Source organism: Chiloscyllium plagiosum, unplaced genomic scaffold, assembly GCF_037043375.1.
Source record: "Chiloscyllium plagiosum isolate Xiang-an unplaced genomic scaffold, Cpla_swu_hap1 HiC_scaffold_22, whole genome shotgun sequence".
Lineage (NCBI taxonomy): Eukaryota > Metazoa > Chordata > Chondrichthyes > Orectolobiformes > Hemiscylliidae > Chiloscyllium > Chiloscyllium plagiosum.
The window spans coordinates 52,436,856-52,453,705 of record NW_028270160.1 but is presented as its reverse complement, the minus strand read 5'-3'; the positions used below and the strand labels follow the sequence as shown (position 1 = coordinate 52,453,705).

The 16,850-nt window shown below is 38.6% G+C and overlaps 1 protein-coding gene across 9 annotated transcripts in view; it reads left to right on the top strand.

The window, feature by feature from the left end:
• The window catches only part of pcdh15b (protocadherin-related 15b), a 1,538,224-nt gene that overhangs the window by 1,358,274 nt on the left and 163,100 nt on the right, over positions 1–16,850 (top strand). For all 9 annotated transcript variants that reach the window (XM_087999065.1, XM_087999066.1, XM_087999064.1 and 6 more), the window contains 2 exons: positions 6,712–6,852; positions 6,987–7,099. In XM_087999065.1, coding sequence (XP_087855191.1) covers positions 6,712–6,852; positions 6,987–7,099 — 254 coding nt within the window. The remainder of the gene's footprint in view (positions 1–6,711; positions 6,853–6,986; positions 7,100–16,850) is intronic.

Below are 16,850 nucleotides of genomic sequence, written 5' to 3'. Positions count from 1 at the left end.
TAGTTAATTTTCAAATGAATTAGTATTTTAATTCATGAACAGCCAAAAATACCTCTGTAATTTTTGTGCAAGTGCTTCTGATCTCCTGAGGTAACTTTGGAAGATTGGCAGAATTCCCAGAAGACTGCATAAGTGGTTTAATGTGTCATTTGATCCATTTTTGCTGAAACTGTCAATACATTTTTCACTCCTGTTGGATCAACATTAACCATTGCAAATCCACGGTTTCCAAAGTAACATATGACAAATGTTTTGGACCACCATTCATTGTCCCGTTCTCCCAGTTTCAGATTTCCTGTGCCCACTGTGATCTCAGACTCATTTTACACTACATTAGTTGGAAAAAAATATGTACTTATTGCTAAACAGCCATATGCCTGCTATTAGACCATTGGGTGGAGCTTATTCTATTGAAATAATGAGGAGATCTGTCACCCCCAACTTGTTGTCAGTGAAATTTCCACACGCGATAGTTAATTTCTTATCACTTGAGAAGCCATAAAGTTGTTCTTCAATAATAACATAATATCAATCAAAGTTAATTGATTTCTGAGATATTTTTCATATAGCATTAAAATGTTTGTATTACATGACTTGGGGTTCCATTTCTCCCCCACTAGACCAGAAATGGAATGACAAATTTTTTTAAAGGAACGTCTAGTTTGTTATTATATCTAGTGACAGGCATGAGCGAATTACTTAGCAAGGAAACAGGATAATTAAAAACAAGTCAATTTTACAGGGAGATAACCTACATTCCCCCTTGTGGTGAAATATTGGTAATATGACGAGTGTTTTGCTGAACCTGTATTTAGACAGTTTCGTTGATTTAATTTGGCATGCCTCTTATTACCCTGGTGAACTTACTCTTCAGGAGCAGACTCCGGCTCATCATACTCTCAGTCAATCTGATGCCAGCAGCTGTAGTGCCACTGGGAATGGTGATGACTGATACTGTCCAAATTACACTGAGGAGGCATTCAACAAAGGACCTGGTCCTGCCAAAAAGACCAAAATCTCAATGAGCCTGTCATCCTGATACCAGCTAGGGGATTGTGGGGTCATATTGACAGAATAAGGTTGGCGGGAGGGTGGGTATGATTCAGGAGGGAAGCTCCTGAATGGGGGAGGAGGCTCAAATTGGCAACATAGGCCTGGAAAGATTAAAACTCCCAACTACTCTCGCTTTTGCCTGCAGTTACTCTGGTGAACTTACACTACATTTTCTAAAAGGCAAGTATAACCATGCTTAAATATGGAGAGCAAACTGTATGCATATCTCAGGTGTGATCTCACTAAAGCTCTGCACAAATGTAACAAGATATATTTATTTTTATTCTCTGATTCCTTTGCAATGAAGACCAACATAATATATGCCTTTCTAATACTGTAGCTTGCTAGACCTGCAAGCTTACCATGTTCTTTGTAGCATATAGAGACCATAGGAAGGTAGAGAACAAGATTAAATTAATCAGCCCATTCTGTCAACTCTACCATTCAATTCCCTCAGAAGTGTTCAACAACTTAATTCCACTTACCTGCTTTCCTTTCATATCCTTTGCACATTGAATAGCAAACAAAATCCTTTTTATAATCCTATGTTACAGAATTAATGTGGTCATAGAGTCATAGAGCATGGAAACAGGCCCTTCAGCCCAACTTTTACATGCCCATCAGGTTTCCTAAACTGAACTAGTCCCATTTTCCTCTGTTTGACCCATATCCCTCCAAACCTTTCCTATCCATGTGCTTATCCAAATCTCTTTTAAATACTGTATCATATCAGCCTCCAGCACTTCCTTTGGCAGCACATTCCATAAACATACCATCCTCTGTACTTCCCTTTTCCTTGCAGCTTTTCTTAAATAACGGCACAACATTATCCACCCTTCAGTCTTCTAGCACCTCACCTGTGACTGTTGATGATACAAATATCTCTGCTAGGGATTCCACAATTCTTCCCTAGCTTTCTACAATGTCCTTGGACACACTTAATCAAATTCGTGATCACAATCTATTTTTATGCTTTTTAAGAAGTCCAAAATCTCCCCTTCTGTAATGTGGACTTTTTTCAAGGTATCACTGTTTATTTCCCCAAGTTCCCTAGCTTCTATTTCTTTGTCCATGGTGAATACTGACACAAAATATTTGTTTAGGACCTCACCCATCTCCTGTGATTCCACACATAGATGAACTTGTTTACATTCAGGTGCCCTAATCTCTACCTAGTTACTCTTTTGCCCTTAACTCTATTTGCCAAAGCTATCTCATGTCCCTTTTACTTCCTTCCTGATTTTGCTCTGAAGTGTGCTCGCACACTCCCTAAACTCATCAAGGGGTTCATTTGATCCCAACTATCTATACCTGACACATGCCTCATTCTTTTTTATGACCAGTGCAACAATATCTCTTGTCAACCAGTGTTCTTTATTCTTGCCAGCCTTGCTCTTCACGCGAACAGGAACATGCTGTCCCTGAACTCTCATTATCTTGCTTTTGGAAGCCTCCCACTTTCCAGACATCCCTTTACTTGTGAACAGCCTTCCCCAACCAACTTCTAAAAATTCCCGTCTAATACCATCAAAATTGGCCTTGCTCCAATTTAGAACCTAAACTTGTAGACGAAGTCTGTCTTTTTCCATAACTATTTTAAAACTAATAGAATTATAGTCACTGGTCCCAAATTAATGCCTCAGTCACTTGCACTGCCTTATTTCCTAAGAGGAGGTTAAGTTTTGTCCCTTCTCTGGTAGGGCCATCCCATATTGATTGAGAAAGTTATCTTGAACACTCTTAACAAATTCCTCCCCATCTAAGCCCTTAACACTATGGCAGTCTCAGTCTATATTTGGAAAGTTAAAATCCATTGCTATTACGACCCTATTATTCTTACAGCAAATAAAAATAACTTGGTGAATAATACCACCTTGTTTCAGTAGAGTGGCTTTTGAATTGTGAAATGATAGATTAGTACCCTAATGTAAATGATGGGGTTGAGCCCACGTCTGATTGGCTGACGTGTTCTACAGCTTTTTCTTGGCCAATGGAGCTTTGATTGCTCAAGATCGAGCTTTCTGTCCCTCTTTAGGAGCAGACTCCGGCTCATCATACTCTCAGTCAATCTGATGCCAGCAGCTGTAGTGCCACTGGGAATGGTGATGACTGATACTGTCCAAATTACACTGAGGAGGCATTCAACAAAGGACCTGGTCCTGCCAAAAAGACCAAAATCTCAATGAGCCTGTCATCCTGATACCAGCTAGGGGATTGTGGGGTCATATTGACAGGATAAGGTTGGCGGGAGGGTGGGTATGATTCAGGAGGGAAGCTCCTGAATGGGGGAGGAGGCTTAAATTGGCAACATAGGCCTGGAAAGATTAAAACTCCCAACTACTCTCACTTTTGCCTGCAGTCTGCAAGGTCAGACCTAAACTTTGTGCAGAAGCTTCTCACATTGCCTAAATCAGAATGGTGACAGCATAAATCCTTAAAATGGGCATTAACTGCTTTTGCAAATTATCCCACAGTTGGGCAGTGAGTCCCACTGTTCATAAAATTGCAGTAATGGCATATGAGCAGTTGAAAGGCATAGCATCCTCTTTACAGATATCCCTTGTCTGCCTTCCTGCCCACAGATGCAGCCTCATTTTGTATTTTCCCCATTGCTCCCAAACCATGTCTGCAGTTATTGCAACTAGAAAACATTTGCAGTCAATTTAGCATCTTTATTGCTTCCTCAAATATTGAACTTCAAGTTATCTGTTCGTCAAAGAATTAATTCTGTAAGAGGGTACATAAAGCTGTCCAAGTGCAGAAAACACATAAAAATATGAATACAAATTCTGTCAAGTGTTCAGCTTTAATTTGTTTATCGCCATGGAATATTGAAAGTCTAACTGGGAACTATTTTCCCTTCAGTTGTAAAAGACAAGTTTACATCTAATGGGCTGATCATTGTTCAAAAGCTAAACAAACCTAAAAACCTGCCTATTATAATTCAGCATCTACCATTGGTACTTCAGAAAGTGTTTTCTTCAATCTGTTCAGTAACAAAGTAGTCATTTAGAATTCAGGTTTTGTAGGAACGTTGGCAGGAACTGGTTTCCTGCGATGACCACCCCCACACCCACACCCACACTCACACCCCCCTCCCCCACTCCACCATACACACATGACACACACACACATGACACTCACAAAACTGTTTGGGAGTACTACATTGATACAACCTCCACTATAGACAAGTCCCCTGCAAATATCTGCCCAGCAGCACATTACCCACTGGCTCACAGACACTGTGGGATGAATTCCTACCTCCTCCAATTGCTGCTGTCCAATCAGAGACTGGAACAGTAGCTGTTGCTGTTAATATTCCAAGACTTAGTCCAAGATCTCTGCTGAATCCCTGGACATGGGCAAGTGGTGCAGGACAGGGGCCACAGGAAGGGAGGTTACTAGAGAGGGGATCAAGTGGGATTGGAGCTAAAGGCAGGGGAATGGCTTTCAGTGGGCCTCCAGTCCTTCCCCATGCCAGCCTTCCTAATCACGCACTCAGTTCCTGTTAACAAAGACCAGCCCTGCCTCCTGTGAGACAGCAGGTGAATCTGATGAGCTTTGCTGTGCAATCTTTGAGTGAGTGCCCTGCCATTCCTTTTTTTTAAATCTAATCTATTTTTCTAATTAACCTACTTAGAGATGTTATTACACAACTCTGGAGCACCTCTGTGACTTGAACTAGGGTCTCTCGGTCCAGGGGATACAACCTCTGCATCATAAGAGGCACCCCACCATTTCCACTTAGTTCCTTGGCCACAGTTGAGTTGTGGTGACCTCCGGAATAATTGGTATCCTGTCATTTGCTAATGAACATAATTGATATTCACACAGTCAAGAGTGGGATTCCTGCATCAGGTCCTTCCATCAAACCCCCAGCTTAATTTTGGACAGAATGCCCAACATCTCATCTCCAACATAGGTACTCCTACCCATCTCTCGGTCCCCACATCATCATGCGTGCTCTAGAATGGTCAACTGACTATTGACCATTTTATTTAACCTTCCTTAAGTCCAGATTTGTGTGGTTGCAGACCCATTGGTATCAGACTGAGTAGGTTCATATGAATTATTATTATTTTCTTTGTCTATGGATCAATGTAATGTTGTCTTATAATTCACCTGACAGCACTTCTAAAATATTTTCATTCAACAACTTCATTTTTAGCTCAATTGTTTTAAAATAATATGTTGCCACAAATAATGGGTTGCTGCCTTAATTGATTGCATCATCTCATCTAGGCCTCTCATGCTGTCGCTCCAAATGCCATCTTCCCATGTTAGTCCCATTGCCCTCTTGCTATTCTCTCTGTTAAAAGCACCTCATCCCTCCTGGATATAATTTCTTTAGCCAGGGTGACTTTGGTTAGGTTCAAATCATATTCTGTTATTCTGATTTTCACTGATCCACCACAATGCACAGATCCCCATTACAACCATTGGGGGTTGAACCTCTGCCAGCTCTTCTGCTCCAGTCCTTTACATGCCATAGGTGCCATCATGTGCCCATCAGGCAGCAGGCTAGACAGTCCGAGGGAGGAGTTTGTTAGATGACAGCTCCTTCTCCTAGCCCACAGCTGTCGCATCACTTACCTGCTACATCCAGTAGTCCTCACCTTTCTTGAGTTGCTGGCTTTCTTGAGAGCTGGAGAGCTCAGCTGGTCAGAGCTATAGCTGCAAAAGAATAAATCTCTCAAACATGCAGCATTATTAAAACAATTCCTCCTGAAAGTAGATTGGTGCTTGCCTCCTCTTCTCATCTTTCTCACAACTGGAAGTAGATGGATTTGAGATGGATTGCATTTAAAATTCTTTAATTTTTTAACTTCCTGCCTGACCAATTCCCATCAGATCTGGAGGGTTCAAATTAGCCCCATGTTGTTTGTAGAGTAGAAACAACTATTTGTTAAAAGCCGCAGAGTCAAATAATTAAATTAGAACAGGTGTTACACAATTCTGGGACTAAATTATGGTATCACTGATTTTTGACACCAATTTGTATTCAAAACAGGTGCTGGATAATAAGATTTTCAATAATATTGTTCCATCTTAGGGTTGCATATAGTTACATACGTGAGATGGAAAAATGTAGCCAATAAGTTTTTCTAATCTGTTGACTGACCTAGATGAAGGTTAAATTTGCTTGAAATTCTCTGAATATTTCCAAGGCTGATGAATGAAGGAGATCTCTTCCACATTATTTATATTTTTTAATTTGTATTTGATATTTTCATTCTTAACTGACATACATAGACATCAGATGAGATGATCTGACAGAATAACCTAATGAAATGCATTGCGTATAGGTTTGATAAGTTCTAGATCTGAATGTTCATTGCTATAAGGAACATAGATGGAAGGAGCTTAGATTTATAGGTTTTCTTAAGATATCCTTAGGGCATTCCGTAGCACTTCACCAATCACTTTTTTTCTGACAGGCAGTCTACGTTACCTGGGTAAACACAGCAATCAGCCTTTATGCTGCAGGGTCCCATAAATGGCATAAATGGTCAGTTCATGAAGAGATTTACTACCGTTATGAGCAATTTATTTGTCTTAGATAGTTTTAATTTGTTGAACTAAGCACGATACGATTTTTAGTAACATTTTGGATTAATTATTTTACACTGTACTTTTTCTGCATTAATCCTAACACAGGGGAGTCCAGCAAGCAGAGTCAGATATAAAGTGGATATGACAGAATTTCCCTACAGTGCAAGCATATTTGAAGTGGAGGAAGAGACAGGACGGGTACTTACCCGAGTGAATCTCAATGAGGAACCAAGTACAATTTTCAAGGTACTGAGATTAATAAACATGTAACGGATTACACAAGTTTTGTTTATTTTTCACTATCGCTGCTATTTTGTTGATGAAGCTCAATAAAATTGTTAAGTGTTTCTGAACTTCTTTTTCTCTGTTGTTTTATTCAGCTGGCAATTATTGCATATGATGATGGAGAGCCAATGAAGTTTAATACAACGATAGTGGAAATTACTGTTCTGCAGCCATCAGTCATTCCACGTTTTACACAGGAAGATTACAGGTACTAAATACATTTACAAACTGAGGCAATTGAAGTTGTATTTTAATGTGTGATTATATTATATGTATATACACATTCAGATGGCAAATGAACTATAAAACAAAAGATTTGTATTTCTATAGTGCCTTTCATAGTTGCAGGATGTCCCATTGCATTTTATGGTCAATTCAGTAACTCTGAAGTGTAGTTATTGTTACGGTTATAGCCTACACAGCAACCAATTTGCACAAATTGAGCTTCCATGGACAGCAATGTGAAAATCTGGTTTTGTGATATTGATTAAAAGTAAAGATTGGTTATAATTCCCCTGCTCTTCTTCAATATACTTTTGTTTTACATCTATTTAGAGTGCAGATGAAGCCTGAGTTGAATATCTCAGCAGAGGCAAGGTAGCTCAGTGGCTTGGCTAGCACTGCTGCTTCACAGTGCCAAGGACCACAGTTCGATTCCACCCTCAGATGACTGTGTGGAATTTAATCATTCACCATGTCTGTGTGGGTTTCCTCTGGGTGCAGATTAGGTGAATCGGCCACCTAAATTGCCCATAGTATTCAGGGATGTGTAGGTTAGGTGCATTGGTCAATGTTTATTCATGCCAGCTGACTAAAACAACAATACTAACTGCATTAGTCAGGGGTAAATGTAAAGTAATAGGGCAGGGGAATGGTGGGGTTTGGGTGAGTTACTCTTCGGAGGGTTGGTGTGGACTTGTGATTTCTTCCCACAGTCCTAAGATGTGCAAGTCAGATGGATTGCTTTGCTAAATTTCCAATTGTGTCCAGGGATGTGTCAGCTAGGTGGATTAGCCATTGGACTTGCAGAGTTACAAGGATAGAGTGATGGGGGGAAGGGAGGAATGATTCTCAGTGGTATGCTCTTGAGAGGATAGGTGTGGACCGAATGGCCTGCTCCTGCACTGTCAGGATTCGGTAGAAGAAAAGGAAACAAAATCACCTCTGGCAGTGCAGTAACCCCTCAGTACTGTTCTGGAGTATAACCAAGATTTTTGTCTTGAAGTCTTTTGCGTAGATGTTGAATTCAGAATCTCTGACATCAGGCCAAACGTGTTACCAAAATAATAGATAAAAATAAATCAAATCTTCAGTTGACTACTTACCTATAATTATTAACAAGAATAATCAAATTAAATCTACCATGTGGCTAATAGGCTTGTCAAACATTGTTGTGACAGGCTGTGAACTTGGAATGAGTGAATTTCTGCATACTCAGACTTTTTCATTAGACCTATAGCTGACTGGCTGCTTATACCCCACATCCTTTTGTTCCTTCCACTGCATATACCAGCTATTTATCTGACTTCTTTTGTCATCCATTTATTTTCCAACAGCTCAATCAATCAATTTGGAGAGTAAAAACTTAATCGTAGCTTTACTCTGAGGAGAGCATTTTCCATATTTGTTATGTCATAGTGACATCAGATCTAATGGAAGTGAAAGCTCAATTTGTAAGGCGGCAGCAGTGTAACCTCTCACTGCTATGTGAATACTTCCATTCAGAAAGCTTGTTAATGTTTATTCATGTGAGTGCAGACTGCACCTTTCCAACCAAACTACATTTCCAAGAATATATTCTTGACACCTCATGCTGAATTATAAACATGTACACCTCCAAACTTAAAAGGAAATGATGTTTTTGGACTGTAAATACTAATTTGGGTTCTCAAAAGCACTCTTGGTTCAGACTCATTTTGTCGGAATCCTAAATTACATTTCCTAGCTCTGATGCACTGTAGATTTCATCCCCTTCACACTGCCCAGAACTTGATAGTAACAGGAATTGCAATAAGATTCTCTCAATGCAGTGTCAGAAAGCACTAAAACATGACAAATATTAATGAACAATTAGAGAATGGATGGAATTTAATAAAAAAATTACATCTGGCATTTTAATCCTTTCATTATACTAATGATTCAAATGTGCTTACACATTTCAAATGATAGTTTTCAACAAATATGATAGTTGAAGATACAATAATTCCTTTGTTTCTGAAAGCATCCGTGAATGATGAAATTTGCGAGTACAGGTCCCACTGAAAATACAGGGTTAAAATTTGTGGATACGTGCGTTTTGCTTACTTTTCGGCACGAATATGTGAATGTACAAGCCCTGAACTCACGAATACTGGGGATTTACTGAACTATGTTTTGGAGACTTTAATTTCAGAGATCTCAAAAGCAAATATTTTTAACTCTGAATAAGAACACCAGCAATGTGAGTTAATAAAATCTCCTAGGCTCCATCCTTCTTAATAAGGAGAACACTAATGGTATGATGCACACTGATGGTTTTGTCATTTTGCTACCATATGAATTCATCTATTTATAAAGAGCCAGGTGCATTAGTTTAGGAAAAATCATTTTGAGGTCACTTTTGGATTTATGATTAGATTGATGTTTGATTTGTTGTGCACTATCTAATTCTCATATCCCATATCATTTGAATTCAAATATTGTTTAGTATTTTAATGTGGTAAACAATGCTCTTCATTATTTCAGCTTGCCTTACCTGTTTGACTTCATTAAAGTACCGTTAAAGTATTATCAATACATTTATTTCCATTTAATCAGCAATTCAAATTGCACAAGTGGAAATCAGTTACAAACTGAAACATTGAACCCCCAATGCTCAGTACTTGTCTTGAATTCTTGTTACAGTTTGACAACAGTAAAGGAGTAATTTGTAACTTTATTCATTTAGTTTTTATTGTTGCAGTGGTTACAAAGGAAAACTTTGTTAACTGTGAAGTGCATGATTAAATTGGTAAATCTGATCTCTTGATGAATTAATACTTTCATCACAAACAGAAAGTGGACAATGTATTCCCCCATAATTGACATTGTTTTATATTACAGCATTATATCATCTGAGCATGAGATTGCATGAGACAAAAATAAGAAATTGAAAGATATTTTTATTTATTTTAATTCTCTTGTCTCTCGATTGTATGGTGTTCTATTACATAATGGAGCAAGAGGTGACAATTTGTGGCCATGCCACATCTTCTCTCTGAGTTGAAGGTCATTGCTGATGGTGAAATGGATCACATAAGCAATAATAATGTCTAGAAAGCTCAGTACTGCATCAACTAACTATTATTACCTGCGGTGTTTGATACATTAGCCAGATGTTTCAAATGTCAATCTAGCCAAATAATACAATCCAGGGAGTCTTATACAAGCTTTATTGCTTTTATTATAAGAAATATGCAATTCCTCATTCAAAGCATCCAGAAAAGAACCATCTTTGTAGATAGTGGATCTGGCAAGTTTGAATTCCTAAGATGTATTTTCAATCTGACATATAACCACTTAGCTTTAAGTGGCTAATTATGCTTAACTAATAGGACCATGCAGAAAGTCAATATGCCGTAACAAATTGTATGGGACTTTTGAAATTGTTTTATACCAACCTATTATATGTTAAGTAATTGGCTGAACAGTAGAGATTTCCAGTTTTACCAATTCAGTCCTCCAGAATTTTTTTAAAAATGCAAACATTCCAGTAGTGATGATGGGATAACTTATTATTTTGCTGTTTATAACTTGATATATTTATCTGCACAAAGTGCACTCACATTCAGATGTTCTTTGAGATGTCCAAATATAGGCAAAATGAATTGAATTCAAGATGTGAATTGAAAGAAATCAAAGTTGACGTCAAGGTAGCAAGTGACTGTGATGTTAAGGAGCCCTGAAGCTAGTGAGAATCAGAGAGAAAGCTCTCCACTGGTCATACCTACATAAGGAAAACTGGTTATTATTGTTAGAAACTAATCACCTCAGGCCCAGGACATCACTGCCAATCTTCCGCAGGGTAGTGTCTCAGAAACATCTGACTTCAGCTGTTTAATTAAGATTCCCCACTCTGTCATTAAGTCAGAAGTGGAATGGTACATTGATGAATGTACAACACGCAGTGCCGTTTGCAACTCCTCACATGAGGAAGCATAATATGCCCTGACTGCAGCAGGACCTGAACAACATTTAGTCTTGGGATGCTAAATAGAAAGTAATGTTCATGCTGCACAATAATTGCTTTCAACAAGAAAGAGTCTAACCATTTCCACTTGAGGCTGAATCTCCTTGGATTGACCTGATCATAAATTTGACTTGTGATGATGCTGTCACTTTAATAAGGTTATTGTGTCCTTGGGATTTTTTTTTAAGAGAGATTGCAAAGACAGAGGTGCCATGGACTCTAGAAAGAGCCTTGTTCAACAATGGCAGGGGAGTGGCCAATTCTGCCAGTTCAGGTTTTTTCTAATTTAGTTCATCTGCAGTCACAAGATGCTGAAGTCCAGGAAAGGTTGCAAGCTTCAGCAGATGATTCCTGACTGCTTTTCTCTCTGGAATCTCTTTGGAAGTTGTTCCCTCCCATCTGTAAGCATCTGTGTTTCAATTTACGTTCTTACAAATGGGGTGTGTTTGTGGGATGTTACTGGATTGCAACAGTTCCTTAGGTAAGTTGTTATGTTGGGTTGGTTAAGTTTTCCAATAGTTAAGTTATTCCAAATTCTGTTCATGTTTAAATAAATTCTTAAAGCTGAGTGGTTTGACCAGCTGTATCACATCTGGAGTATCCACTTCACATCTGCCTTAAAATAAGAAAACGTTAGGGTCTTGGCTACCTTCTTAAAATACTTTGAGAGTGTCTGGCCTGGTCCATAACAGACTGGACCAATCGTTCATATGGTGCAGGTCAGAAGTTGAAAATCCTGCAGTGAGAAATTTGCATTCTGACTCTGCAAAGCTGTCCAACATCTGCAAGGCACAAATTATAACTTTGTAGAATAACTGGCTGGATAAGTGAGGATCTGACAGCACTAAAAAGGTTGATACCACCTATTACCAAGCATCCTGCTTAATGGGCAGCCTATTTCCTACCTTCAACACTCATTCCCTCAATCAGCTGTGCACAGTGACTGCATTGTATACTATTTACAAGATGCACAGTAGTAACTCACCGAGATTCCTTTTACAGCACCTTGCAACCCATTGCCTTTACCACCTAGAAGGGCAAAGGCAGCAAACACATGAGAGCACCACCAACTGCAAGTTATCCCCAAGTCACACAATATCATAACCTGGAACTACATTGCCAATCCTTCACTGTCATTGGATCAAAACCTTGGAACTCCCATTCTGACATGCACCTATGCCATGTGGGCTACAATAGTACAAGTAGGTAGCCCTGCATTAGCACCTTCTCAATGGTAAATACAAATGACAACAAAACCTAACCTTTCTAGTAAGGATTAATTCCTACCAACAATGTTTTCTTGATTCTTTAGTTTCTGCCCCAGTTATTGACTTCACTACCTTAACTTCTACATGTTAAGCAAATTACATTCCATTTAAAACAATTATCAAGATCAAGTCCCACACATACATCAGTATTTGATTCAGTGTTGAATGTTCTAATTTTGAACTTGATTCACTTGCCAAAGTTTGCTCAAGCCCATTAGATGTGATCATTGGGGAATCGTATTGTCAGTTTTCAAAGAGAATCCCTGTTGCCTATTCATAGAAGAGTGTTAGAAAGGGTCATTGAGAAATTTACAATGTGGTTCACCCAACCTTGCAACTGAATGAGGCATTTAAGAAACATCTATAGTTATTCAGCTGATGATTTGAGAAAAGGATATTTCCATTTATATACTTGATGTGAAATGTGAGCATCTCTTGTTACAATGTCAATTTTTTTTTCTCATTATCATGTCAGATAGGGATTATCATCGCAGATTCTGCCATCTCTGTAGATGTTAGTCTCTGCAATTAATACTATTATATAAATACAAATTTTAATCATAAAAACAGTCATTAGTTATTTGTGATTGGGGTTATGCAGTAGAGATGTTAGGTAGTTTTTGAAGGTTATATTCCCTTTTTTAAAGACATTTCTCTCTTTAGTTTTTCTCTGATCTTTTGAAGAATTACTGAAGTGGATAGGTGGATAAAAAGAACCCATTCTTAGACCTTTTGACAATCCAACTCTTAAATTATTAATATTCAGTCTCACTTCAGTCTGCACTTCCCTTGTGTGATATGTTCTTTCTTCCACTCACCCCTTCTTCAACATTAAACTATTCCTCGTTTTGAATATGCCAGTAGGTCTGTAGTGGATCCATCTTAATAATTCACGACTCCATTTACTGTTGAAATATGTAAATGAGTGAAGGTCCAGATTTCACCAACATTTGATGATTCATCTGCAGTTGTTGATATTAGGTGAGGCAACAGGACACCAGTTAAACTCAGCCAGGATTCCTTTTCTAGTTTGTTATCCATGGCTTGTGCTGAAGTATGCATGAATGGCTTGTCTGTGACAATGATTGATTAACCCATAACCACCTATCAAGAATGCCACCTGGATGAGGTTTCAGACATCCCTGGGATTCTGTGATGTATGATTTAGTGTAGCCATGCCTGGTTTCTGAACTATTTGTAAATATGCAGTGTACTTTTCATCCTCCTCAAACATTTGATAGTATAAAGGAGAATATATATGGCATTGCATCAGGAGAAATATTGCATTTTCATTAATAATTACAGCAATGAATTTTTATGTTAATTAATGCATATGTAATCATCTACGAGGGATATCTTATTAATTGTACTAATTAGAGCTAATTTACATGAATAAATTGAGCTAATTAGAAAATAGACTTTCTCAGTAGTTCAGGAAACCTTATAAATCCTATTTCAATGAAAGCTAAAGTCTATGATAATGCTATTAACAATGACCTATAAATGAAAGATAATAATTGGATTCAATCAGCATCAAAATCTTAAAAGGCCAAAGTTTGAAAAGCTGTCTTTATATAATATGTAAGCTCCACCCCAGAATATTTTTTTAAATTTTAAAAATATGTATTCAGTTCTATATAATTCAATGCTCATAAAAAAATAAGCCTCCTGATCAAGATGCCTCTCAGAAGGAATTAAGATCAAGTCGCACTCTAAGCCTATGTTTGTAATTGGCACTGACATTCTAATGCAATAATGAGAGAGTCATGCATTGTTAAAAGTTATACTCTTGAGATCAAACATTTTAAACAGATTTATCTGGGTGCCAGAAACTTTGACAGTCATATTTCTTCATTTTAAGGGTTTCCCCATTTCCTTTTCCCCTGGTCATCTTATGTTTATTACAACACAAAATAAACAGAAGGGTTTAATAAAAGAAAACTGTTCTCAGACCTCTTAATGTCCTCAGGGCAGGCAGTCTGTAATCTGTGCCTGGTCTAAATATGAATCCAGATGACCTCTTAAGTGCCTTTTGAAATGCCCCTAGAAAGCTTTCAATTCCATTAAACCATGTGATCAACCCCCGATTAAATTAGGACTGTAGAACAGCATTGTATGGATCCTGAAATTATATACTGGTGAGGCTGAGCTTTAACCTACAAACAACAAATCTGATTCAAAAACTACAGCCCTGCCATATCCAATCATGAACAATGATGGACATTTAAACAGCTAATGGAAGATGAAGGTTGTATTCGCATGTCCGTCCCAAACAAGGACAGAGCCCAATGTGTCATTACAAAAGATATGGCTGGAACCAAAGGTGCTGAGTAGATAGTACATTGTCCTGAGGATTCTACGAACTCGGGTACAATTCACTTCTCTCCTTCTGACATGAAATGGATGTGAGAACTGTCTACAGCAAAGGAAATGAGCATGGACAACATACTGACTTGAAGACTTGTGTTCCAGATCTAGCTGTGCCCTTGGCCAAGCTGTCTATTGCAGCTATAACAAACTAACAAAATGGAAAAAAATGCCAAGGGATACTATCTCCACAATGAGCAAGACAAATCTAGTCTGGCCAATAACTGCATTTTGAGTCCACTCTCAATCACTGACATAGTGTTGGAAGTTGTCATCAATGGCACTATCAATTTGTACGTACTCAGTGATAGCCTATTCATCTTTGCTCAGTTTGTGTTCCATTGGAGTTACTTTGCTCCAGACATTATGAAAAGGTTGTCATAAATGTAAATCTTAGAGTTTAATTCCAAATGTTGAGTTGAGAATGACTGCTGTTGACATCACAGCATCATTTGTCCATGTGTGGCATCAAGGAACCCTAGCAAAATTGAAGTTAATAAGAACAAGGAGCAGGAGTAGGCCGTCTGGCCCTTGGAGCCTGCTCCACTATTCTACCTCAGCTCCATTTACCCGCCCTCTCACCAATAACCCTTAAATTCTTTACTGTTCAAAAAATTATCTATCTTAGCTTTAAAAATATTTGCTGAAGAAGCCTCAACTACTTCACTGGGCAGGGAATTCCATAGATTCACAAACTTCTGGGTGAAGAAGTTCCTTCTCAATTCAGTCCTAAATCTGTTCCCCCTAATTTTGAGGCTATGCCCTCTTGACCTAGTTTCACCCACCAGTGGAAACATCCTCTCTACTTCTATCTTATCTCTTTCCTTCGTAGTTTTATATGTTTCTATCCAATCTCCCTCATTCTTCTAAATTCCACTGAATGTAATCCCAGGTCTACTCAGTCTCTCCTTATAAACCAACCCCCTCAATTCCGGAATCAATCTAGTCAACCTCCTCTGCACCCTGTCTAGTGTTGGTTCTTTCTTTCTCGAGGAAGGAGACTAAAACTGCACGCAGTACTTCAGATGTGGCCTCACCAGCACCCTATACCCTGCTTTTAAACTCAATTCCTTTAGCAATGAAGGACAAAATTCCATTTGCTCCTTACTTACCTGTTGCACCTGCAGACCAACCTGCATGGACAAGAATACCCAGGTCCCTCTGCACAGCAGTATGCTGCAATTTCTTACCATTCATGTAATAGGCCTTTTTACTGTTATTCCTTCACATGGATGACTTCACGTTTATTAACATTGTACTCCATCTACCCAACCTTTGCCCACTCACTTAAACTATCTATCCCTCTGCAAAGTTTCACAGTTCTCTGCACACTTTGCCCTCCCACTCATCTTAGTGTCATCCGCAAACTTTGACAGGTTACACATGGTCCCCAATTCCAAATCATCTATGCAAATTGTGAATAATTGCAGTCCCAACACTGATCCCTAAGGCACACCATGAGTCACTGTTTGCCAACCAGAATAGCACTCATTTATTCCCAATCTTTGCTTTCTGTTAGTTAACCAATCCTCTATCCATGCGAATATATTACCCGTAATGCTCTGCAACCTTATCTTACACAGCAGCCTTTTGTGCGCCACCTTATCAAAGGCCTTTTGGAAATCGAGGTAAGCCACATCTACTGGGTCCCTGTTGTCCACTATGTTTGTAATGTCTTCATAGAATTCCAAAAGATTAGTTAAGCATGACCTGCCCTTCATGAATCTATGCAGCAACTGCCCAACAGGGCAATTTGATGCCTTGCTATTTCTTCCTTGATAATAGACTCAAGCTTTTTTTCCGCTGCAGAAGTTAAGCTAACTGATCTATAATTTCCCACATTTTGTCTACCCACCTTTTTAAACAGTAGTATCACAATCGCTGTTTTCCAATCTGCTGGAACTACCCCAGAGTCCGATCAATTTTGGAAAATCACCACAAGTGCATTTGCTATTTCTCCTGCCATCTCTCTTAGCATTCCATCAGGGCTAGGAGACTTACCTACTCTTAGCTCTATTAGCTTGCCCAACACTACCTCTTTTGTGGTAATGATTGATTCTAGGTCCTCACCTACCTTTGTCAGTTACTGGCATGTTATTCTTGTCCTCCACTATGAA